The 27,167-nt window shown below is 38.9% G+C and overlaps 1 protein-coding gene across 1 annotated transcript; it reads left to right on the forward strand.

Moving 5' to 3' along the window:
- Positions 1 to 55: 55 nt before the first annotated feature.
- Positions 56 to 24,701, forward strand: ccdc73 (coiled-coil domain containing 73). The gene is made up of 20 exons (XM_033636012.2): positions 56 to 214; positions 523 to 663; positions 5,055 to 5,126; positions 5,295 to 5,366; positions 5,452 to 5,487; positions 5,674 to 5,748; positions 7,783 to 7,821; positions 9,536 to 9,671; positions 12,284 to 12,363; positions 12,611 to 12,733; positions 12,837 to 12,896; positions 13,103 to 13,207; positions 15,121 to 15,231; positions 15,377 to 15,517; positions 17,583 to 17,802; positions 18,022 to 19,571; positions 20,578 to 20,665; positions 20,845 to 20,984; positions 22,415 to 22,500; positions 24,174 to 24,701. The coding sequence occupies exons 1-20, from the start codon at positions 170 to 172 to the stop codon at positions 24,349 to 24,351; spliced, it is 3,498 nt and encodes a 1,165-aa protein (XP_033491903.1). The 5' UTR covers positions 56 to 169; the 3' UTR covers positions 24,352 to 24,701.
- The last annotated feature ends 2,466 nt before the right edge of the window (positions 24,702 to 27,167 follow it).

Raw genomic sequence — 27,167 nt, forward strand, 5'->3', positions numbered from 1 at the left:
ATAAAATCATTTAGCAGTAAAAATTGCAGATGAGGAAGTAATTATGAGCATATGAGTGGAAAAGCAGAGTGTGACTGCTTATTAAACAGCCAATTCTATTAACCTTTTTTTTCTTGATTAACAGGCAGCAGAGGCCCAGTGGGCTCTTGGCCTGCCCTGAAACAACTCGATGGATCTCAGCGCTGACTGCGGGACACTCCCCACCCACACCACTGTAAGTTAATACTCCTGACAGTAGAGGACAAAGCGAAGAATATTCATCAGCTTTTTGAACTGGTCTCTGTTTTGTTCTCAGAAACAAAACATGGAATAATTTTTGTATGTTTCCTGACATTGTTTTATTAAAGCTGTAAGATACCTGTAGTAACAATACTGCCAAACTCATTTAAGATGTTAAACTCTTTGCTTACTACCAATAAAAAAGGCCTCATCATACAGCCTGATTTTGTAACTAAAAATTGCCAAAATAGGTGTTAAGTGTTTGAATAGCTTGATCAGAAACATTCATTTTTTTGTTTGTAGGTAGAAGGATCTGTGTTGGAGCAGGAGCTGTCTCTGTCCGGCGCTCTCTGTCAAACAGAAAGTGGAGGCACCATCTTACTACAGTTGTTGGAATTTAAAACCCATCTGCTCGAGGCTGTAGAGGAGCTGCATATTCGGAGGGTAAAGTAGCAATTGTAACATTTGCCGTCATTGTGTTGCTTATTATATCGATGCAGTACTGGGAAAAAAAACAGTGGTCAGTGTTTCTGATGTGTGTGCATAATGTCAGAGCCAGCAGGTGTCTGGTTTCCGGATTCCCAACCCTTGTAGCTTGTAGTCCCTTGAAACAATGCAGTGTAAATGTGTGTCCCATCATCACTTTTTGCGTGTTTCCACTGGTTGTGACGAGTTCACCAAAAACAGATTTCCCCTTCTTTTATTGTAATATTAGAATCTGATTTAACTAATGTTTTTTTTTTTAAAAAAAACATACAGTGGTAAAATGTACTGGTAATTCACAAGAGAAAAGCTACATTTAGAGTAATCTATGAATAAATACATTTATTTTTTGTAGCAGGAATATGTTTTCTAATGTTTTCTTTGCGTTCTGATCCTGTTAATAATCTTGCAGCTGCTAAAATTTATCTTGCTACCCCTTGTCAAAGTTCTGACCTCAGGTTGGAATCCACTGACGTAAAGAATTAAATGTACTGTATATTTGCTTGTATTGTTCATGCAGTCACTGAAACTGAGCTATACAGAAGGTCCACTTCAGGGTGCTGAGTAGCTCACCTGGTAGAGTGGGCACCCCATGTATAACGGCCCGTTGCTGCATATCATCCTCTCTGTCTTGCCCCCTTCACACTAACACTGTCCTATCAAATAAAGACTAAAAAGCTCCTAAAACAATCTTGAAAAAGAAAAATAGAAGGTCCACTGTAACATCATATAGGATTTAAGTGGAATCCAGTTATCTTTTCTTATTTCTTATTTTTTTGCTTATAAATATATGTTTTTTTAATTTCATGTTAATCCAACTCTTCTAATCTCAAGTTGTAAGTTATTTCTTGACAATTGAAAAGCTGAATTTTCACACTGAAAGGATGTAAATAGAAACCAAATCTTACTGTAACGTTTTAGGTTTGTTGAACTACTTTTCTCAAGTTTTGTTAACTCAGTTTTAAATTTCCCAAACTCATAAGATGTCTTTGAACTAATTATTCACACATTCACATTTGAAGGCAGCAGGGGAGCTTACGTTTAGAAGTTTAACCACCTTAAAATGATTTACAGAGTAGCTCTACAAGAAATGTCAAAATTTGTGTTTTATTTCCAGCATTGCTTACTTCCTGTGTGTTTCTGCGTCATATCACTATTACTGAGTAGAACTTCGACACTAATGGCTCTCTGTTTGGCTAAAGAGCAGTGTCATTTCATAGAAGTAGTCAGGGAGTTGATATTATAAGTGTGCTGGAGGAAGCCAGCTGCCCCTTTGGGCCATCTGGATAAGAGCCAGCTCAGTTTGAGGCACATTGCGCCGCGATGGGGGTCACATAAGCCATTTGACCCCTGACCAATAAGTAGAAAGTAAATTTGTTTGTAAAAGTAACAAAATTAGATAATAATGCTGTGTACCCTCCAGCAAGTACTTCCAATCTGACAACACATTTTGAGTGTGCTTAAAGGTTAGAGGAGCAAAAATGGGATGTTGCTCATTTGTTGCCGTTTAGTTTTTATTGTTATAGTCATGTTAACTGGGACATGAGCATTAGATCAGTCTGATCCTCCTCAGGCACTGCTGTTATCAAAGTAGCACTTTGTAGTTGTGGCGTTCATGGGGTGGAGAGGTTAAGGAGCCAGAGGATGTCATGATGGTGCCGGACATTCCTGAGCAGGTCAAATTCCAGTGGGTTTGTTTTCTTTCTTTCTTTCTATCTTTTTAATACAGTACAACCCACTGATTTAGTTGGTGAGAATGTGGTTAACTAGTAGACTTAAACCTAAATGAGGAAGCACTACATGTAGGAAAAGATGTTGTTAAAGGTGAGTGTATGTGACACTTGGTGTGAGCTGAATAGTGTTTACAATATTCAGTAAACAGTTAATAAAAAGTGAGATGCAAATAAGGACACCAGGGCCTCATGCAAGAAACAATATACAAACAACATTGTCTTATTTTTGTTTGTATCCATGATTTGTTTTTATTTTGCTAGTACCCATTGTGGGATTCACCAATTTATTTTTCACTTTGGTAAGAGGACATTTTCTGAGTTCAGGGTGCTTTTTTGATGGCACTCTTATCAAGATAGGAGGAAAATTATTTAATTTTAATTTTGTCTTACGCAATGTAACACAATTTCTAAATTTGAGGTGCATAAAAAAAAGCATGAATAACATATTATCAAATTTAGATTATTATATATTTAAGAGTAATGATAATGATTGTGTTATTAAATTTTATGGCTAAAGAAATTAAACTATAAAAACCCTAGGATGATATGTCATGTGTTCAGCATCTCAATATCAGATATAGATGCTTTGGGCATCCAGGTCTTAGACAGAGGATGTTTTTAAAGATTGCACCAATTTATTTTATGAGGGGGATGAATGGCTGCTGAGCCATTTCAAATTGCTAAGAGCACTGCTTTTAAAGCCATTTTCTTTTAATTTAAGTTAATGTGCGTTTCTCTCCTGACTAGTGGTGGAGTGTAACCAAGTACATTTACTGAAGTACCATACTTAAGTACAAATTTGAGGTACTTTTACTAAAGTATTTTACTCTCATGGCACTTTCTACTTCTACTGCACTGCACTTCAGAGGGAAGTATTGTACTTTTACTTCACTACAATTGATAAATTACTAGTAACTTTACAAATGAAGATTTTTGCACTCAAGCCATATAAAAATATATAAGTGCAGCTAAATCCATTAGTCTATTGATTAGAAAATTAACTGGTAACGTTTTCAATAATTGTTTGTCATTTTTCATGCAAAACATTTATGGTTCCAGTGTCACAAATATGAGGACTTGCTGCTTTTCCTTTGTATTATTTTTCAATTTTTTTTCAGTTTTCTGCACTCATAAATTTTTAGTTTTAACACTTAAAGACATTTTCCTGATTTTACTAACATACTGTTGCTAAAGTAACAGTAAGTTCGTATCATTTTCAATGCACAACTTTTACCTTGGCATCTTTACAGTATGGTATTAGTACTTTTACTTACATAAAGGATCTAAAAACTTCCTCCAGCACTGCTGTGGACACGACATTTGCAGCAAATGTTCAGCCATTGTTGGATTTTTGATTTTTCTGCAATGCCAGTCCTGACACTCTGGAAAATCATTTACTTTGTTTCAGTATATTTTATAGTAAGTTGATTTCATTACTGCAGAACTTCTTCTTCTTACAGACCTTTTTTTTGGTGGCATCTCTCTAAATGTTGTGGATATGCCAGAGTATTTGCACATGGCAAAACACCTGCTCTGGTATCATGTTTAGAGGGCACTGAATCATCATTCAGCACATCTGGAGTTGACTTCTCTTATTTTTTTCTCGTAACAGCAAATTAAGAGCAAATATAAGAAAAATGTAGGAGAATGTTGCTACATGAGGCCCAGTGTTATTTATCACAATAACATATAATGGAAAACTTTAGGATAGGCTAAGTCTAACTTCTTCCAATTAATAAACCAACATTTTTTCATCCCCAGATACTTTTTTTCCTTACTTCACATCCAGTAAAAAGCATCCATTCAGAACAGTAATAAAACAGTAAAGAGATTAAAAGCCATGGCAAATATATAATGTTTACAGTCATGAATTTTCTTATAATGAGTAAAATCATATATTATGAGATTTTGTTTCACGAAATATAAATTAAAAGGTTTTTATAGCCCTCAGCTCTGTAAGTTGATCTGCAGTTGCCTGTTTTGATTTACATGGAATACTGGGCTTAATAAAGCTCTCTAGTGTCTTTTCAAACACATGTTCACTCACACACACACACACACACACACACACACACAATAATGATTCCTCAGTGGAAAAATAACAGCTTTATCTCCTGTGCACTCCTTTTTTCTTCTTTTTTTTTTTTTTAAAGTGCAGCGCCACGCTGGTAGCATAGTTTAATTGGAACTTATAAAATAAACTCAGTGAGTTAACCAGCTCCCACATGCACATAAAAAAGTCCCATGGATATAGAGAGCAATTGACTTTTACCTGCCTTCTGCCAGGGAAGAGGGAGGATAGGGATGGCTTTCCACAAATATCACCTCCCCTCTAATGTTCCTCTTTCTCTGTGTGCTTCTACAAAAGATACGCTGGAATGAACCGGGGGAACTTACTGCAGTTTGCAGTTCTGGCTCAACTCCAGAGTTATCTGCCCACAAAATGGAAGAGATAACAGATCTTGTACAAAGATCACATTGTACCTGCCATCGCCACATCTAAATTTACTGTGCTGTTATTTAATTTAGCAGGTGTCTCCAGTTTGTCTGTGTGTCTGATGGTGAATTACTCCTCACTTAGTATCTTAGCTGTGTGTATGACTCCTTTCTGTGGTTCAGGATGCAGAGACACGCTTTGAGGATCAGATCGGTAAACTGGTGTTGGAGAAACAGGAGCTGGAGTGGGAGAAGGTATGGCTGGGCCTAGCTGGCTTTACATTTACATCTGTAATATCTTTATTTAGGTGCTTAGATAGGTGGACATTTACAAGATCTTAGGTACTCGTATTCTTGATTGATGTTTTGTACCTTGTTGATCATCAATGGTTTTGATTGATTTTATCCTTTCCTGTTTGACAGGAATCCCTCCAACAACAGATTGAAACATTGGGAAACCAGCACACAGAGTCACTTGTCAACATTAAGAAGCAGGTATGTTTTTACTGTTTGGTGACAGTTTTTATATGTCAACATGGACTTTTAACAACTAACTCAAACCTTATTTTTTTCCCTCAAGCTTCAGGCCAAAATAAGAAACACTGAGGAGGAGAAGGTATGAATGGCTTATTCCCAAAAAACGTCAGCAAGATACAGCATTTTATTCAATTAATGTTTTTAGTGGTGTAGTAAATTCACTCATCTCAGTTGCACAATCTTGGCCCTTGGAGTGGATTCTTTGGTGATGTGCTTCGATATTTATTGTTTTTTTGACACTCACAATAATACTATAACATTTCAGGGGAAATACCAGGTCAGCGCTGAGTTAAAAGACAAGGAGATTAACAACTTGAAAGAAGAGCTTAAGTCACTACAGGTACTGAGATGTGAAACACGCACAGCCTCTTCTCTATCTCACTCACACACACCAGCACTCCCACTCATCCCATCACCTTTCTTTCTTCATTCATATCTTTCTTCCTCTCCGTGTCTCAGTCTTTCTTCAAATACAGACAAAAATTACCATTAAACTGTTAAAAGAGATGGGTAAAGAAAAAAACTGCTAATCCCCAACCAGAGTCAAGGGCGTAGGGTGTTAGAGACTCGGCCTGACTCAGTCTGGCTTCCAGAGTGTTTGTCTTCAGGCTTGACACCCCGGAGGTGATATACAGCCTTCCCCATGGTCCGCTGCACTTTAACAACCCAGCCGTGTTACAGAGACAATAGAGACTGTTTTTGATATTCTATCTGGGAGACACTGACTGCAGTGTTTGGCTGAAGTGAACCCCAGTTGTGTTCATTCTTGTGACACGGTCTGGTGGGCTCTTTTAATTTAACACATTTTCACGTCAGTGGCAGTTGGGATTGAAGTGATTTAATGACAGTGTGCTAAATTGCAAATTTGGGCTCCATTGGAACAGTATGGTTTAATTAATCCTTCATTAAGTGTGAATAATTTGTCATAGCGGTTATTTTCAATACAATCTCAATAAATAACCTGGCTGATGAATACAATTCACTATTCATAAGTTTAAAGAAATGATAGAGGTAAACTGCCCCTGACTACACTGATAAAAAAAGACAAATGTAATCTCTAAATGTAAGAAATGAACCTTTCATTTTCCATAATTCAGCATTATTGGAAAATTAGGACATTATTTTTGGAAGGTGTTTGGACCTTGTAGACATGGAATGTGTTTTGAAACAGTCATATTGCCCTCTAAAATTAACATTAATTTCTGCTTCATTGTCTTTTGGTCTCAAGTAACTGGTTGTCTTTGTTAGCAGACTGGCACTTGTTGACAGTGCCTCTTAATCTGACCCCTTTAACACATTATACAAAACATTTCACAAAAATTAGAAAAAGGCTAAATTACCCCCCCCCCCCAAGTCATAAATCAAGATGCAATCCTTTAAAAGTTATCTAGTGACTCCCTTTGGAGGTCTGGATCCCCAGAATAAGAACCCCACTGATACTGGTTAATGAAGTGCTGCTTGTTTGACAGATGATCCCCAAAATCTGATAACATCCAGGGCGGCCTATAATGTAAGAGAGTCAGTGCTTGACAGATGGCAAAAAGGTATAATCATATATATAATGTATAAATGAATATAGATTATTATTATCATCATCTTAATCAATTCTTACAGAGGGTTAAACTTTGAAATAGTCCTGAACAGTCCTGTCTGGCTCCAGCTTCTCCTCTGTGAAGACATTTGTGTCCTTTCCACCTTTTTATTTTTTTAATTTATTTTTTTGGCAGTGGAATGAAGCAACTTGAATATTTTACCAGCATTTCGATGGTGGCTGGTGCTAATTTCCAACACTGCTCCTGGGGTGCTTGGGGTGTAATACACTAATGATTTTTTGATTAATTAAAAAAAAGATGACCAGATTAATCAATAATCAATATTGAAACCCTACATCAATACAGGGGGAGCCCATTTTATTAAACGCATGAAATGTTTGTAAATAAATAATAAATATTCCGTATATCTTTAAACAAAATGTTCAATCTCACCTTAAGCTAACTGTTTTGGAGCAAGATATCATAGATGTTTAGTTTTTTTCACCCCCTGGAAACTTTAAAGATCACTCATCTAAGTTTGTTTAAAAGATTCAGAGTTCATTCTTGACCTTGGAGCAGCTGACAAATTAATCTTACCTCAAGGTCCATTCACTACCACTGTGTGTGTGTGTGTGTGTGTGTGTTGTATAAATTTGTGGCATGTTGAGTTGATGTGCAGACATATGGTATTTTGTAACTGATGCCATTATTGGATTTTTTTTGGGCTCCTGAGAAGAAGGTTGGAAAACCTCAAACCCACTCACAGTAAAGCGTAACACTTGGCTCATCATCAGAGTGGAAACCGTTGATCTTGTTGATGTTCTTTTATGGCTGTTTTGCAGTTGCTGAAGTACAACTTGGAGAAGAAATCAAGTGAGCTGGTAAGAGAGGATTTTCCACTTATACAAATTGTTGACAGAGGATGGGTGGGAGTGAGAAAAATTAAAAGAGGAGGATGAGGGAATGGTGCTAAGGAGGGATGGGTTTGGAGGGAAGAGCTCATCAGGAGTAACGGATAGGGAGTGTGTGACACTTTGAACTGCCAGCACAGCAGGGAAAATATCTCTATTAAAATATTTTATAACTGGGCCTCGCTTGGTTTAACCTTCTTCACATAACAGTGGCTCAGCGGAGTGAGAGGGAGTCGAGGCGAGCTGGTGTATTGGGGAGAGGGATAGAAGGGAGTGAGAATGAGAGTGAAGGGAGTGTGTGGGGAAACCAAAGTGAAGAAAAGAATCTGCTCAGCTTGATACAGACAATCAAACTATAATGGCAGTTTGAAGAGCAATAAAGTGCTGTGAGGCATGCGCGGAGTTGATTCCTCCATCCCACAGAAACAGACAGGCACTAGCTGTGTTAAACCACGAGCATTTCAATCACTTGACAGCTGTTTCCCCTGTAATATACCATGTCTGACAAAATGTGCCACTGCCTTTTGCCTTCTCTTGTTTTGTGCCTGCTTTCAAACTGAGCAACCTGCATGGAGCATACTCAGTACTCCTCTAATGTCTTATGTGCTATGAGTACAGAGCCAGCAGCCAGTTAGCTTAGCTTTACAGAAAGACTAACGGCAGGGGGGAAATGGCTGGCCTGACTGTCCAAACTTGAACCTCTTAAGTTCACTAATTTCATGTTATATGTCTTTTGTTTGATCTATATAAAAAATCGAAGTGTGAAAACAAGTTTGGGCTTTACAGGGGTTTGCAAGACTATTTCTCAGCTGGGATAAATGACTTCCTGGACCCTGTGACATCACCTAAGTGGGTGGGTTTTGTTACCTTTGGACAGCAGCCAAGTCGCCAGTAGAAAATGTTTGCATTTTACATTTCTGCAAACCCTGGATATGTCACATTTGTACATTTCACATGTATCATATCAACATTTCCAAAGTAATGTAGTTCTGATTACATGTACATGAGCTGACTTCATCAATGTGAGGTGGGATGGTGGATGGCGTGACACCCAGGAGAGACACCTAAGCGAGACAGCTGCCATGCTGCAGACCATTGTAAAAGACAAGTCGGTTGTTTTTTAGCAACCCGTCGCTGTGTTTCCACTGGGGATAGTGCCACAAACAGCCAAAATACGATCTAAAACGTAAACCAAACCGAAGGTGCAACATATCTGCTACATAAAAGTATACAAATGAAATGTAACCATGGTTTGCTGAAATGTAGAATATCAGTATTTATTCTGGCAATTGGGTTGTGGACAGAGCCAGGCTAGCTGTTTTGCCGGCACCTAGTGTATATACTAGGCCAGGTTAACTAACTGCTGGTTGAAGCTTCAAATTGAACAGACAGGCATGGGAGTGGTGTTGATCTTGTGATCAAACTCTCAGCAAGAAAGTGTATACTTTTAACAAAAGAAGCATTCTAAAGTCGAAACATATCTTACATTTCATGCTGCTTTATCCTTTCTGTATTCATTGATCAATATTTTCTTGCAACATTTCTGTGCTAAGAACTCATTGCTGTAGTGTTCAGATATGTGGGGCAAACAATGTCCAGTACTATGGCAACTTTTTTCTTTATTTTTTTGTCTCTGGAGATAGCATTTATTTCTCTGTCTGTTCTGACTATACCCCTTCCACAGGAACAGAAATTAGCCTTGCAGTGCCGGTCAAAGGACAACCACTTGAACCAGTTGGGGGAGGTTGAGAAACGTTTCAGTGCTCTATCCAGACAGTGTGCCGTGGTCAAGCAGGCCCACGAGCAACTAGAGCAAAATGGTAATTTATGGGTGTATGAATGGACACAAACACAGAAAGGCAGGTATGTAGATGTTCTTCCTGCGACGATGGCTGTACAGTAGATTGTCAAATTACACTATGCTGCAAAAACACAATTTCCCTAAAGTCAGATAGAGCTGCACTAACAAAGTTCAACAGGACACATACTGCACTGTACATCAGTACATGCTATTAAATCTTACTGAGGTAGCATGCCTTAAAAAGGTACAAAGAGTGTGTTCACTTCATTAGATGGTACCAGAATAGGCACTATTTTTCTCCTAGAGCAGCTTGAATTCTTTAGAGTATAAATGTAACAAGGTGCTAGAAACAATTTGCAGAGATCTTGGTCCATGCTGACTTGATACAATAGTATGACTCAGCTTCTGCAGAATTTTCAGAGGCACGTTAGCTCCTGCAATTATCTGGTGTCACTTCATCCCAAAGGTGTTATTAATGGGTTGAAATCTGGGTAATGAGCAGAGGTCACTGTAATGTTTCTTTAAATGCCCCTCTTGAATATTTTGGTAAAGATTGAACTGTAGCTATGAAGAGAGCTGTCAGATCATCCACAAGGTTTAATGTTAGACAGTGCCCAGTTGTTTCCACAAGGCTTTATGTGAGTTAACCCTATGGGCCCGAACGACGCATAGTGTGTCCAAATTCACACCTGTTCTTCTCTGTGGAATTTCTCCGCGACCGTGCGTCATAGCGAGAAGCCACGCATATTACATGAAACAGCGGAATCATAGCTTTCCAACAAGACCAAGCCTCCCCAATATATAACTGAAACTGAAAAACAACAACAAACTTTGTTTACTGCAAACAAAGTGGCAAATATTATCTTGGAGGACATCATTGCACTTGGTTGACTATTTTTCTATGATCTTAGATGTAAATATTGCATGTTTCTTTCAGATAAAACACATTTTTGACTTGTGAATGAGTCAATGGAATTTCTTGCAATAATGAAAAAATACTGGCAATCATGTCGGCCTGGCACAAACCACATGTTTTGGACAACTGTGAAGTGACAGAATGTCCCACCATCATGGTTCTTATATTGCCAGATTCCAGAGAGTTGCCCGTCTTCATATATGGCAGAACATGTCATTTTCCAACTTGCTATGGTGAGATACATGTAAAAATGTAAGAATTTAGTCACAGGGATTTGTTTTTTTTTCATTGATATAAAAATTTATATAAAATACAGGCACATAGTAGGACCTGAAATGAATAAATCTGGTTAGCCCAGATTGTCCTGAAAAAAACATGATATAGCATGTGTATGTAGCCTTTATAATGGCTGTGATATGAGCTTAAAAGTAAAGGCAGTAAAAATACCCCAAAAACGCCTAGGGCCCATAGGGTTAATAAAACATTCTTACAACATTGATACCAGCAGCCTGTTCCGTTGACATGGCTCCGTTGATCCATGCTGTTGACAACAAATACGTATCTTGCCGTCAAATTAGACATTTTGCTGCTCTTAAGCCATCCACTTCTATTGACCACGCGTCTAATGTAGCTTACTCTACATGCTGTCAGCTGACAGTGTTAATGGTAAGCTCTAGACAGTGGAGTGCCAAATCCCAACTTTAATGTTCAGTGCTGTTTGAATGATGTGTCTTACCTATTTTAAAATTCATTTTATATGTCTGCCTGTGGACAGGTATTGTCACCAATGAAGCGTCACAACTGTGCAAGATGCAGTCACGAAACTTTACAGATATATATTTGAGATAAAAATGAAGGCTGTGTTCGAAGTTGGATGTGGTCGGAGCAAGGGGGGCGGAAGTAGACGGTAGAAAGTAGTGAGGGGGCCAACTGCTATTATATCACAGCGGGATGGTCTCTAAATGCTTGCAAAGTTTGCAGGCAGACGGTACCTTTTAAGTGATAGTGCTACCTTGTTTACTCGCAGTTGGAGGTGCATACTTAACTTACCAGTAATCTTAGGCTGGCTCTAACATCTCTGTCATGAAAAAAGAGGTCTGGTGTGCCTACACCAGCAGACTGCATGGCAGAGATCAGAGAGACATCAGATATAGCCTGGAGACGAAATAAGAGAAGAGAGAAAATAAAACACAACAACAGGAGCTGGGATTTTGTTGTTAAGATTATGTGCAAAACTCAGGTGGAGGTATGAAAAAGTGAGGATTATGGGAAACTGAGTCCATGTGATGTTTTTGTCTCAGTCAAAATTGAGTTTAAGTCACAGGAATGGACAAATTCATCAATGGAGTTACAGTGCTCCCTGTGTTGCCTATTTTCAAACACATTTATCTCGAAGTCTATTTCTATTTCAAAATCACTATCTGTTTATGTGAGAGGATGATACAGTTATACAGTCGGCTCAGTCTGTCATGGCTGTTGTTGATTTAAAAAAAAGACTGACATCAGTGGAAAGTGTTACACTCGTCATTTACAGCACAACCAGAGTGATAATTAGGTTAGTTAGTAAGTTATTGTTGCATATTTTGACTTTGTGAGTTGTATAGGATCCATTCCTGTCTTCCTACATGTGTCATTAATTTATAGTAATGTAAGACCATTGTAGTTACGTCATAGCATTATATATGATGTTGTCTTACCATGTGTAATTCTTACAGTTGATGAGGCCATGAAAATGAATAAGAAAGTGACAACTGCAAATGTAAAACAAGAAGCAACCATTGTGTCACTAAAGAAGGTATGTGTAAAAATCCTTTAACATTTTGTATTACTTGGGGCAAAATGTCATCACATTTGGTCATACAAAATGTGGCTGCTCCTGAAGTTTGCACCTATTGTGAATTTGTTGTACCGTATCTGCCAGTAAACATCCATCGTTGGCTGACAAATAGTACTAAATGGATAATATTTGAAGTATGTAACCAAGGTAATGAACTTGGATAATTCTGTACTTTTGACATGTTTGATGCATGGTGCTTTCTCAGGAGTTGGAGGAGGTCAATAACAAGCTGATCAAGGCCAAGATGTCATCAGTTAGACATGACAAGACCTACAGTCCTGCAGGCAGAGAGCAGCATATACAGCAGCTGCACCAGAAGCTAAACATGGTAAAAGACAATCAGTAAATAGGATAATGAAAGAAACATAATGGCCCCAAAACTAGTTAACACTGATCACATGTTGTTTTCTGTATGTATTTTGCACGTTTAGGAGACTGAAATGAATGAGAAACTCAGGGAAGAAAATGTAGCTATAAGAGCAGAAAAGCAGGTAAGAGACTAGAAAATGGAAAATAAACCATATGTGACCAGTAATTTAAATCTAATGCTCTTTCTCCACTGACATTTTGTGTGTGTGATAGTATTGGCAGGTGTGTTGCTGATGAAAATAATACTGAAAGGTGTCTTTTCTTCCACTGGAAGATAGGGTTAATGTTGTTTGACTTTAATGTGGTTGTCTTATGTTTGTTTGTGTAGGAAGTGATGAAGTCTCTGCAGCATAGCCAGCAGCTGTTGTTGAGTCAGACACAGACAGTAAGCAGAGTAGAGCTGGAGCTGCAGACACACAAAGAGCAGTACCAGGTCAGAGACTTTCATTTTGTGCTGGCTTATGATCAATTGTTGATATTCTATGCGTATACATCAGCACACATTTACTCTCACACTACTACAAACTAAATTGCACAGTTTGGGATACTTTTGTGTTGCTGTTTGAGCTGAGAATTATACCATGTTGTCCTGTCCCACACCATATAATTTATGGATGTTTTAGTTTAGATATAATTTAAATTAAAATGATGATTAATTCTGTAGATGAAAAGGAGCTCAAAAGCAGATAATATACAAGAAAAAGAACAGAAACATAGCTTGCAGTGGAACTTTTACTAAAAATAACAACAAATAACTCATACACCTTCATCTTATTTACTGTAATGTTTTTTATTAAACCATATGTAGCAAAATTTTAATGTATATTCTGCAGTTTTCTATGCACAAGTTGCCAAAATTGGCTGCTTTTTTGGTAAGCTAATGAAAATAATAGAGAGGTGAAGTCCGTCCCCTTCCGGTGTCCCCCATGCATCCTGTTTTGATTGAGCCACAAATTACATGTAAGATGTTGGTCAATTTAAAAGACACTTTTGCAAGTCAAGAAAGTCACATTTTGTTGTAGGTTTGTCATAGTGCCATTTAGTTTAGTGTGAAACCACTCAGTGAACTACATCTTTCGTTGTCACCAGCACCAGCTAGCTATCTTGGTAACTTTGCTATGTTCCACATACAAATGTCCATTATCTTACCTGATTTGTTTTATCCAGCGACCCCTGGTCTTTTTATCAGCTGGGAAGCAAAAGAACAAGCAAGACCTGTTGCCCATGTGATTAAATCCTGGTACACAACACACAAGCATCATAGTTACGACAAAAGAGAAAGCTATGTCACAGTGACGTGTAGTTGTTCTACTTACTTATTTTCACAGTCTCATACTTCAACAGTTTTACAATAAACTACAACTTTCTTGACTTGCAAAAACATCTTTCCTTAACTACTACACATATTTTTTTCGGAAACAAGGTCCCATGATGGTCCGCCAGAAGGGTAAAGACTTCGCTTCTCGTGGGGATGAGTTATTCTCAAAGATGCATACAGCGCTCTAAAATAATACTGCCATGTTTACAGAAGAAAATAGATTGAAGGTCCTCCTTCTACGTCTTCTGTTGACGCATACTTGTGTTTTTTAGGACAGATAAAAACATAACATTGTGTCAGCATCCTGATTGAAACTGGAAGTGGTATGATTTCAGTCTTAGGAGGTTTTATATCAAAGGTACATAAGTATTTATAAGTAAACTGGGAATAAAACAGGAGAATTATCAACTCACTCCTTGCTGTCACTTTTGTTTTTCTTCTTGACTTCCCCCTTTTTTTTACTTTCTTCAGTGCACATATCCATCAATGTGACAGCTTTAACGGATGTAAGGTATCGTGTAATGTGTGTCAAAAAAGATGTGAATGATATAGAATGCGGTGTATTTCTCCAGATAATACCCTGCACCTCGTACTGGCCCCACACAAATAAGGAATTTTTCAGGGTCTATTTAAATGATTATGGAGTGAATTTACACGGGGACAGAAATAAATAACGGCCATCGTTTCTTCTCATAAATGTGATGAATGTGTTGTTGTACATCACAACATATACATTAGTGAATACGGGCCCCTCCGCAACTGAATGATAGTTAGTGTGTTTATTTCCATTTATGGCTTCACAGTTTATTATTCTCTTTTCTTCTCTCTGTACCCCCTTCTCATTTTTAATTCACCTATTCATTAATGTATTAAAATCTTTATTAAAATGACACAAGCCAACTGATTTGTATTAGCAAGAAGTCCTCTGTCTCTCTCTGCCCTGTTTAAGACCTTCTGTTCACGTTAAATAAACACATAAAAATTTAGTATTGCATTAAAAATCCTATGGGTGATTAATTTTACTGCAGGCCCTTAAGCAGGAACACAGGGTGATGCGAGAGAAGAGCAAGGCAATGGAAGACAGGGTGGCCCAACTGATGGAGAGCTTCGCTGCTTCCAAGAACAGCTGGGACAAAGAGGTAGAAGAGAAGGCATTATGATGGTGATATTATTATTTAGCTAACAAAAGCATTTGCCAGCTTGGATTGTAATTACAAGAAAAAGGAAAAATGTTTGTGATTCATTGTTTGTCATCCTAAAACAGTTTGCTTTTGTTGTAAACAGAAGGTGATGTTTCTGGATTGCATCAAGAGTGAGCAGCAGGAACTTCAAGCGCTGAAAGAAGCTTGCGACAAGCTTCATCAGGAACATGCTAAACTGTCATCACAGGCCAAAGTGCAGGCTCAGCATATATATGAATTGGAGGTACAAACACAAACACATGCATAGTGGCCTGTGTGTAACCAAGACACACTGAAGTTAATATCACAAATAAACTTGTTCATACAGTAGGGCTGCACATTAATCAAATATATATGTTGGCTTTCCACAATTAAATTAACTTGACTGACGTTTAAAATGCTCCGCTCATAGAAAACTCTGCTGCATATCAAATCAAGCATTTCCTAAACTAAAAAACATGACAGTTGTACTGTGAGGTGCACACTGCAGTGGCAGCATGCAAAAAACTTTCCTGAGTGCAGTTCAGAGTTAAGTAGAAGTGTAATATACAACAGAGGGCAGACGGGCACATCGAAAAATCAGATGTCTGGAGCAGAAGGCTAGTCCCCTCTATAGAGATCATTATATATTGTTTGGAAGTATTTCAGATTTAGAGTGCGTGAGACTTGTGTCTGTGCCACAAAACAAAACAACACAACAAAACACCACAATTGGCAGTACGATGATGGCATGAAGGCTAAGAAGAATTTCACTGCAAACATTACCTTACTAAATCCCTGTCCTTGTCCATTGTCAACTTAGACGTGCATCAGTGCTGTACAGGGAGTCATGGTATCCACCCAACTCTGAAAGATGGATTGAAATAACCAATGCAGTTGCATTCCATTTGGCCAAAGATCTGTGTCCAAAATTTTGCTCCAAGGAGAAGCACTGGATTCAAGCGAAGAAGTACCTTATTTTGGGTGTTACTTTGATGCAAAGATTTGTTAATTAGCAGGAATGTAGTACAGCATGAAAGTGAAAGCAGTGGTCTGTTGATTTAATTTTGGGTGAAAAGTTTTGGTACAATCTGTCTTTATATTTTGCTTTTTAGAGGACTCAGTGAATAAGGACCAGTCTTATTTTGATTTGTACAGTAGCAGGAATGTAGCACAACATGGAAATGAAAGCAGTGCTTTGTTTACCTGAAAGTGCAATAAAAACATTTTGGCGGTAAAAATCAATGAATAATCACGATAGATTATCAGGATCTCAATATTGATCAAAATAATTGTCATTATCATTTTGGCCATAATAGTGCAGCCATATCATACAGAGACAAAGCTACTTCACTTCTGTATTGACAACTTTACATTTTTTTCCTGATGTAAATGAGTTTATGATGGTACCTTCATTTTGACCTATTGAACCTTAATCTTTTTCAGAATCAGAAAAAAATCAGAAAAGTGTTGTTAGTGAATTAGTGAACTGTGACCTTTTATGGGAACAGTGACATGAAATACCGTAAAACTTGTAAACTTGTGTTGACTGGGTCTTAAGCCCAGTCCCTTTTTACTAGCCCGGTGAGGCTACACATTTTGCCAAATAAATCCCTGTCTTAATGAGACGCATGGTCTGGTTGCCAGAGAGTTGAATTTTTTTTTATAGAAGTTCTTTGGATGCATAAAATTGGGTTGTGGGCTACCTCAAATTATGTATCCATTCCTCAAATACCCTGTAAGTTATTCATATTCTTTTAATCCATAAGGGTCTACAGATGAAAAGAATCAAAGGTATTTTTTATAAAGATTAATCCAAGTTGTGAGTATTGTTTTAACAGGATAAAGTGGTGTTGTAACTTGTAACTAAATTCTAAACAAGTAATATTCATACTGGTTTAAATAAACAATTTGATTGTATTTCGCAATCTTTGGCGAGCAACAGTTTTGTGTGAAAAGAAATAAAGACCTGTCCCATATCGATGCCTGTCCCAAATATAGGACAATAATTTTAGTGATTTAAGCATAATGGCATAGGCTATTAACTGAAGTTTTACGGTATGTGTAGTTAATAACAGGAACACTTAAACAATACAACAACTTTGGTAAGAGAGTAAAAAGTTGCAGTGGCAGAGAAAGCACCCCTACTTTCTACAACCAGCTGAGACCAGTGCTACTCACCAGCCATGTACTGTACTGTGAGTGAGTGAGTGAGTGAGTGAGTGAGTGAGTGAGTGAGTTTAGGCACAGCTGGTGGGGCTGTGGTGAAAAGGTGAAATAAAAGCATTGTTGCATCCTAACTATGTGACTTTCTATTTTTCTGTACACAGAGGAGAGACAGCAGTCAGGGCATCAGTGTTTCTACCCAGGTCTTTCCCACCTTATTGGAGGAAATCAGAGCAGAGGAAACTCATAATGAACCCATCTTCATCTCTGAGCTGCCTGGCTTTGACAGTCTGCAGCACTTGGCCTCAACTCAGACCAAAAGCCCAGACTGTCTGGAGGACACAGGAGCTGTGACTAAGCTAGTTGACACTGGAGCAACTGGAGGTCAGCCAGCTTGATATAAACACACAGTAGATAAACCTATTATTACTTGTTCCATACTGAGAATTAAACACAGCCTTTTATTCTTAAACACACAAGCATTTATTGACAGACTATAAGACAGGCTGTTTTACATTGTATTACATGTATTATTAATGAAGCTATGGCATTTTTATGACCAGTACAATTTGACCAGCTGTTGAAAAACATTTTTTCCAACAGTATCAACTGTATCGAGCCCTGCCAACAAGTCTATCGATGGATCTGTAGACTTAGTGAGAAAAGACAAGAGTAATGAAGGAATGAGTGAGAAAGAACAGGGATGGAAAGCTCATGTGAAACAAGTTGAAAACAACAGTGAAGATGGAGGTGAAAGAAATGAGAAGCAGCAATGGAATAGAGAAGAAGTCCGAGGAGAAGATGTGGAGGAAGGAGGAAGTGCTGGAGAAAATAGACAAACACTCATGGCCCAAACAACAGATAGAGCAGACGGACGAGAGGATAGCCAGGGGTCAACAGAGGATGCAGCAGACTCCAAACAGCCTGAAACAGAAACAAAAGATAGAGCAGAGGGAGAGGGGACACATGAAGTGGAGGAGAGAGCAAAGACAGAAACCCAGATATCGACCCAGACCACATATCAGTGTATGACTCCAGAGAAGAGCGACACACAGCAGGTCATTGACTTCATGGACACTGAGTCGCCACTGGCTGCCTGTGCGCCCTCAGACTGCTCACAAAGTCTCTCTCAGAAAGGCAGTGAGGAAGATGCTGACTCCAGCCATGTCAGCAAAGAATATGAGATTGGTAGAGAAGTACAAACCTTCTGCTCTGATACAAGTGTCCATTATGGGCCAAACGCTGTCATTCAAGAGGTGCAACAACTCAGTCATGATGAGGTCCAAACCACTGCTGAGTCACGTACTCAGCTGCCAAGTCCAATTCAAGTTTTTGAGAAAACCATGGAAGAGGAACCATTCAGCAAATCAGCAGCCAGTATACCCACTGAACTTCCTGAACCTCTGAATCAATCAAGTACTTGTAGCTCACAGACCAATACTGCACCATTAGCTGCTCAGCTGGATGGCACTGTCAACATCCAAGAGTTAGAGACAACTACAAAACAGACACAGCCTTGTAGTCCTTCTGACATTACCACCAAAATGAAACAAACAGATGAAGTGTGTGATACACACGTTAATGACGAGTGCATGTCAGTGAGATCGATGGTTGAACCACCAGCATTACCTCAGAGCCAGGAAATCTTCAAACAGAGCGGACAGCTGAAGTCTCTGGTAGCTGATGATGGCGATGGTGTTTCTGGTGCATATGAGAAGAGCAAAGATCAGTCATATGTAGACACACGTGAAATCGAAGCCTGTGAGACTGCGCAGGAACCTTTGGAAACATCTAATTTGAGGGATGCCTGTGCTGATACCCAGATAAATACCGTGGACCCTGAATCTCAGGTTGAGACTGGCAGCTGTCAGGAGCCCATGAAAAATGACAAAACAGAAGAAGCCTCAGAAGCTAGAATGACTGATTTGAGGCTGTCTGTCCTTCCAAGACATGAGAGTGATGCTTTGCCAGAGACCGGCAGCACAAAATGCTCTGAACAGTCTCCAGGAAAAGAAATACCACTTGATGGTACTACTGAGTCGTCTCTGCCCAGCACCAAGACTTACAGGTCATCATTTGACTTTGGCAGTGCTCAGAGAACAGTGAGCTCTAGAACTAATCCAGACATCTCCACCCTACATCAGTTTGTGCAGGTATTACAATTAAAAAATGCTAGTATTCTTCATAATAGCCTCAAGGGTAAATTTAATTTGGTTTTGGTAAGATTTTACTCATCAAGTTCTTTGCAGACTTATGGTAATGCAGCTTTGTACAGCTTTATTATAAAGTATAAAGACAACCCATTCTCACTCCTAGGTTGTCAAATACCGATGTTTTGTTGTGCCCCTCTGCATCTAATAGCAATGCACAGGGCACTGTTTAGTGTATCTGTGCGACACAGCACTGAAAAACATTGTAAGGCAAGAAAACTATGTGCTTAGGTTAAGGGAAAAAAAGGAAGAAGAAGTTAAAATGAGTCAAAATGAATTGAAATAAGTAGCTTTGTTCAGAACATTATGTGAGATAAATACCTTACTTGGATGACTTAAGGCGCAATGGTTGTACGTAAGTTACATAACATTACGTTTAAACATATGTGACTTTTGGTGTCACACAGGATGTTGGTACGTAAGTTACGCAACGTTACGTTAAAACAACATTGACCTTTGGTGTCACACAGGACACAAACTGTGGTCTCCTGAGTGAAAGTTCACACATCCATCTCCCCACCTTCCCACACTATGCAGATTTCCTGGCTCTTTATACTACGTCAGTTGCTCTCAGCATCAAGTATTGCTGTAGATGGGTTTACACTAGAGTTAGTTTAAAGCTTGGTGTGTCTCATAAAGACGCTAAAGGGTGCCTTTGACATCAGTATGATGCACAGAGGGGCGTGATAAAGCGATGGTATTTGGAGATAAGAACAGGCTGATACAGAGGAAACTACAAGTATATTTTAATTCAGAAATAAAGTTCACCCAAATTGACCCAAATTGGTGCAGTTCTAATCAACATATTTAATTGATGTTTGCACTTTCAAATAGTCATCGTATGCTACAGAACTAGATTCTAAACCTGTGTCTACAGGCATCACGGTAAACGTGTCAGTATTTTTACAACGGTAGTATTGGTCTCTATAAAATATGGGTGTTTTTTCAGCTATCTGTGCCTGAGCAAAACACAAGTGGACCCCTCAGATGTTCCCTCAGCACAGTACCCACGTTCCTGAAAAGCAAGCACAACAAAGGTAAGGGTTGTATCTTTATGAACCATTTCATTTACAAAAGGTATTATACCATAGTGGAACACAGTAGTGCTCCACTCTTCCATAGTGAACTCAGTGTACATCTGTATTTCATACCATTACTAATAATCATTCATTCTTACCCTCTTGCTGTTCCTGCCATCTCACCTCATTCTTCCTAGTCCCCTTGGTGATTACCAGGGCCTCGGATCTGTTGAATGCCTCCAGTGTCTCTGGGACTGCAGCTTCCTTAAGGACACACCAGCAGGGAGAGCAGAAGGCTCTGGGAGAGACCTGCAGAGAGACGGCAACAGCAGACACAGTCAGTTACAGAGCCTGTTATGAAGTAAGAAGCCGCTGTTTTTTTACATGCTGTTGTGATATACCCACAAAATGATACTCAGAAAGATCCACACACTATAAACTACCAGCCTACATAGAGCGGACTTTAGCTTGAAACTGATCCCAGTGGAACAGGTAACAGGGGTAAAACAGCACTCGTGATGTACATGCCCCTATATTTCATGTGCTGTATTAATGATTCCTCACTGTGTGATCTCAAATTACAGCTATGTTGAAAATTTAATTTCAACAGTTGAAGCTCACGTCCAAGTATGTTTCATCACACTAAAGCCACAACATTGTTCTGCATTAAGACTTGATGCTGAACAGCAGGAAATGGCCAGAGTGTGATGTTCACATAGAAACATATGAGCCGCCTCAGAGGAAGTTACAATGACCCTCATAAAATATTTTCTCTATCAAATGAATCAGTTTGAGGTCATTTCTGCTCCACAGATACTAAGCTTTATCATTTTATAAAATGTGTCTGAGTGGACCGCAGGGGAAATTTGTGCTAGAGCCTAATGAATATGTCTGTTACATGAACCTGACGTCCTCATAAGAACGAGACATTAAAATGCTTTTTCAACATTCTTGTGGGCCAAAAAGCTCAGAGTGTGAGAGCAAGCAAATATTAGCTGAGGCCAACATATTTAAGAGAATGTGCAGAATATCTGAGAGCGATTTTAGAGGAATAAAGGTTTGACAAATGTTAAGTCAGGTGTTGAGTGAAAGGACGTAGCTGATGTATGCTGAACTCATAGACGTCCTGCAGACAGCCAGACAGACAGAGAATGAATGACCTGTGGAAGAAAATCTACCTAATGATGCTTGGGTACCTCTCCTCTCTCACTTACTCAGTCTTTATCCATCTCCTCACTCTCTCTCTTCCTCTCTCACTTCATCATCCATCTCTCACTCACTCACTCTCTCCATCCTCTCGCTTGCTGTTACACTTTTTTTTACTCTCACACACTCTCGCTCTCTCTTTTGTCACCATCACCGCAAACTGTCACTCTGTGTTTTATAGGATCCAGGTGCTGGCAATTGAGGGAGATAGAGTGCAACATGCTGAGAGTATGAGAAAAAAACTTGTCTGATAGTTTAACAAATTGTAGTGCGGGCCAAAGCCTTTATTTTCTGCAGACTCTGAACACTGGGAACGTCACACAGAGTTCAGTCTGGGTCTGGCTACTTTCTCCAGCCTGGATACTGTTACATATCAATTGCCACTGGTTATTGTCTGCCCCGCATTTGTTTATCGGTTAATGTTCCTTTTACTCAAAAAATTTTTTTTGCCTCCTCAGGAGGCACTGAGGTCTGAGAAAGAATGAAAAGAAAAGAGAGAGAGAGAAAAGAGTAGATGTTTGAGTTCTACTATCTGTACTTTTTGGTGTCATTTTTACATAGGAGAGCCGAGCTTCTCTATCCGTCACTTCTTTTCCAGTCTCCACATCCATCACAGCCAGCAAGCTGTCATGGCAAACCACCCCAGGGTAAGTCCTTTACTCTTCATAAAGAGGACCCCCAACCTCTGCACCAAAATAGATGTTCTACCTTGGAGTTGTATTTTGAACTTTTGAAACTTCTTATAATGTTGAGAAGAGGTTACTTGAAATGATGCTCCAAGAACAACAGAGATTATACATCATCCAGTATCACCCTTGTGATGTAGTTTCATTTTCATGCTGTAGATATACATCTAGCTAGCTGAATGAAAATGTCTTTGACCAGCTAGGTAGCACCCTTGATAATTCATTATTCCCTAAAGTGATGAAATTTAACACTAAATTAACATGGGATGATATAGAATTTGCACCATTGTATAGGTTGTATAGTCATGCAAACTTGTCACTGTTTGGTGAAATTCAGGATTTTGAATCTGATCCAATCAGTCACCTACATGATGAAGGGCCTGGGCGGTCATAGAGAATTACAGGGAATGAAATATAAAACCATGCCTTCTCAGTTGTCCAGAAACAAACAAAAAAAAAGGCTTCTGTGTTTGGCACATGCAAAGCACCTCAACCATCATGCCTTATGGTAAGAATATCTTACATTAGCATTATGATAAATTTAATTGGCCTAATATTTTAAGCCTGGGACAGTAAATCAACCTGATATGGTTAAATTGTTTGGATTTAGTGTGCGTCACCCACCACAATTTTGTTAGGTGTTAACATTATTACCATGGAGTCCAGTGTTAGCTAGTGTGCTTATTTTTCCAAATTCCATGTGTATAACATTACTGATGTTAGTGCTCTGGGCCTACTCATTTAATGTCACTAACATTGCCATTTTGCCAACAATTACAACATAAGTGCAGCTCCTCAGCCAGGTGCCTACTAACTTAACGTTATCCTCAGCCCCTGATGGTGTGATATTTATGCTAAGATACTATTAGCGACGCTAATGCTGCCATGACCACACATAATCAAACAAATTTACTTTTGGATTTGTTTTGGAACATTAGACTAAGTAATAAGAGAACTGTGTGGACATTTTGTGATAATTAATTCAAATTTAACTTTGAACAAGAGAAGTAGGGCAGAGCAAGGGGCTGCTTTTAAAGCAGATTGAAGCAGGTGTGAGATTTTTTTCAAGTGCCCTGAGTTGATATCCCCCGTACATCACTGTTGTCACAGTAAAAGCACTTTAGTTCTACTGTGAATTTTTCCCTACATCCTTAGGCTAAAATAGAGAATCTGTAAATCTAACATTTTAATTTTGATATTTTAAAAAAACATATCCCCTTCAGACCCTCCCTGGTGGTTTGCATCATTGTCACCTTCTTAACCACTGATGAGTTTGCATGCCTGACTGTTCTAGTTGACACACAGTTACATTCATGCAAAGCAGAGTTCGTTGGAGTTGTCAACAAGGTAGCCAGGTGCTACTGCCCCCTACTCAGAGCAGTGAGAGTGAAAGACAGAACATAGACAGTGAGGACACACACAGTGTCTTAATGCATAACACCACTGCACCATGCTGGTTGCAAATATATATTTTTATAAAAGATGTTCCAGATCTCATTTTTAAGTCATTACTTTTAACACATAGGTGATTTCATAATACTTCATGTCAAGTGTGCATCTCCAAGAGCTCTGTCTTTTGGAGTCATGGTATAATTGCTGAAAAGCCAGCTAATGTTAGTTTCTCCTCACACCAGGTGTAGCAGAGCTCCTACCTCAGCTGCAGGTCCAAGTTCAGAGGCAGACTTGGAATTTTCTTGCTCCCAGGAGAGGGAAGACCAGCAGTCATCATTCAGAGCCCAGATCTCCAAAATCGAACAGTTCCTTAACACAGAGAGGCTCCGTCTGCCCAAAAGACGAAAAACTGACAACTAAACCACTGAAACTTACTCTCTGTTTAGGGATGCCACTGTGTCTAGTTGATGACAAACTGCTCCTTCTGTTGGTAAAGTGATTAGAGCCTTAGCTGGGAAAATTGTGCTAAGTGTTTAGCTTAAACATTGGCTGTTCACATTACTGTTATAAAAACATTTCTACATTTAATTTTAATGGAAAATTGCTTTGTTCATTTGTTGTTCTTGCTTAGGTATTGCATACTTGTAGGTAAGCAGGAGAGGAGGGTATTATTAATTCCACTGGATGATATATTTATGTTGCTATAAATATTTTATTTTAACATACAGTTGTATGTGTATAAAGCAGTGTTGGAATATATATAAACAAGAATAAAACCTTTGGCTTACATTTGGATTTACTTGTCATTTAATAGCTTGTTGTCAGTTGTATCATTTGTTTATCAGATATTCTACATAAAAGATGTTATCCCGTAAATGTCCCTCATATCACAAGTACATTTTGATCAACAAGGACAGTACAGCCAGCCTTTCTACTTCCTCACTGACCACTGACTTGGCACAGCAAACCCTACAAACAGCTGTCTGTGCTTTTATGGACACATTTATTGACACAACATAACAGCAAGTGTTGCATTTGGTTTATTGGAATAATTGTCCACCGTATGTCATGCATTTCACAGCATACAGCCAGATATTTAAACAGTGAAGGCCAAGCACTGTCGTCAGTTAAAAAGGCCTGTAACTGTTAACATGCTAATTAACACTCATTTACTTCATGGCCAATCAGGGTTGCATGTCTCAGAGGAGCTCTAATTGTGGAGGCACCTTTGGTTGACACCATGTTGTGTCTGCTGCTGCTGCTGCTGCTTCTGCTGTTGTTGTTGTTCGGGGAATTACAACTTAGGACACAACTGGTCAGAATCTGTTAACACCTATTAACATAAATTAAGAGATAACAATTGCCCACTCCCCCACCCTAATTAACAAAAATCAATTAGCAAACATACAGTCTAATTAACGCACTCTAACAAGGCTGTCGTTAACTTTATGTTCCCTGTGAGAGTGATGGAGGAACGAACATATGGTCCGACAGTATGTGGGCATGAAACAGTTGACCACAGATACTTGTCTGATGTACTTTAATAAGTGACGAAGCTTTTGGAAGAATGCTGCAAGAACAACATAAAGTAAACATAATCAGTAGAGGCAGAAATGATCTTGATTCTTGGATCAGTTTACAGGATGGTGTTGCAGGTTGAATGAAAGTAGAGTGACAGTAAATTTAAGACATCTCCAGTCAGATTCCTTGTAACTGATCTACTTAGATATGGACACAACCAACAGTAGACAAAAGTCACAGCTCTGCAGCCATCGAAAAACAAGAACATTAAGGCTAAACTCTGGCTAAAAGAAAAACATGTACGTTTACTGAAATCCTTCTGTCATTTATGTCTGCATTTATTCTATCTAAATGTATATTGCTTCATCTTTTTTTCAGATTTTATTTTTCCTTTTTGGGGAAATTAAAACTTTGTTTTCAACACAGTCGCTAGAATAAATGTTGGCATTGTACATTTCTGCAAACCACAGATACCTTTGTACATTATTATGTAGTGGATATGTACAAAACTGTGGTTATCGTGGTTAGGTGTAGGCACAGAAAACACTTGATTATGATCAGGAGAGGATTATGTTTTGCCTAAAAATACCCAAATCTGGAAACACAGTGATGTCTTGGTAAAAAGACAACTGCTCTTCAGGGAAGTCAATTAAGATAATTAGCATATTTTTCTAATGCAGAATCAGTACATTTTCTTTGTACATTTTCAAAATCCTACTGAAGGCCAGGTACATGGAAAGTCAAGCTTCTATCACTGGTTGCAGAGTGTAAGGATCCAAAGCTGTTCCTGTTGACTTGCTAAAGAAAAGAGACCTCCTCTCCACTGAGCCCTCACAAACATTCTGCTCACGTACTAAAATTAACCGTGCACACATTGATGGTGGCACAAGGTCTCCGCTTGGTCCATCTTACTACACTTACTGATAATGAATACGCCTGAATGTTAATGCGCTCATAAAGAAATCTGAAGCGTTTGAGTGGCTCTGCCCGCCGCTGCTGACCCTTATCCTTATTGGAAGGAAAGGAGGGGAGGGGAGGAAAGGTGGGGGGAGGAGGTGTGGAATATAAAGGAGTTAATTTTAATACACTCATGCACACAAACACATGGGTGTTTGGTTTCTCTCTCACATACAGTTTCTGTCTCTTCCTCACACACGCGCGCGCACACACACACACACACACACACACACACACACACACACAGCCTGGATTATGAAGTGTTGGCGCTTTGAAACAGTCAATTACTCTGGCTGGGGAGGATACCTGCTGTTAATTACTGCTCAGTGTTTTATATGGAGAGTAAATAAAGAGACCGCTGACATTCACATTCCATCAATGTGTCCCCCGGCACACGCAGCGTTGTGTGTGTGTGTGTGTTATTTGATGTTAAAACTAAAACCCTCAGAGGTGGGCACCATGGGGAAAAAAACTTAAGACAGGACTTGTATCAGAAGCATGAAGATTCTGTACATCTTTATCACCTGCTGTATCACTTGCTATATTTTTTAACAGTAGAATATGTATCTTTTACTTGCACCTAATGAAATATGTACAGTCTCTGTCCTACCTTATTTCATGTTAGTTTCAGCAGAGGTTTTACCCTTGCATTGGTGAAATGCATGTGACAACACAGTACAATGCAGTAATAAGCGGTACATGCACTTACACACACTCACACAAGCACAACACTCCCCCCAGCTCAAATACAGAGGCCT

Source organism: Epinephelus lanceolatus, chromosome 5 (genome assembly GCF_041903045.1).
Source record: "Epinephelus lanceolatus isolate andai-2023 chromosome 5, ASM4190304v1, whole genome shotgun sequence".
NCBI classification, from domain to species: domain Eukaryota; kingdom Metazoa; phylum Chordata; class Actinopteri; order Perciformes; family Serranidae; genus Epinephelus; species Epinephelus lanceolatus.

Coding starts and splice junctions, on each gene's coding strand:
- ccdc73 (XM_033636012.2), top strand. CDS start 170: ATGGATCTCAGCGCTGACTGCGGGACACTCCCCACCCACACCACT. Junction 5,749..7,782: donor AAGAGCTTAAGTCACTACAG/GTACTGAGATGT, acceptor GCTGTTTTGCAG/TTGCTGAAGTACAACTTGGA. Junction 17,803..18,021: donor TGACACTGGAGCAACTGGAG/GTCAGCCAGCTT, acceptor TTTTTCCAACAG/TATCAACTGTATCGAGCCCT.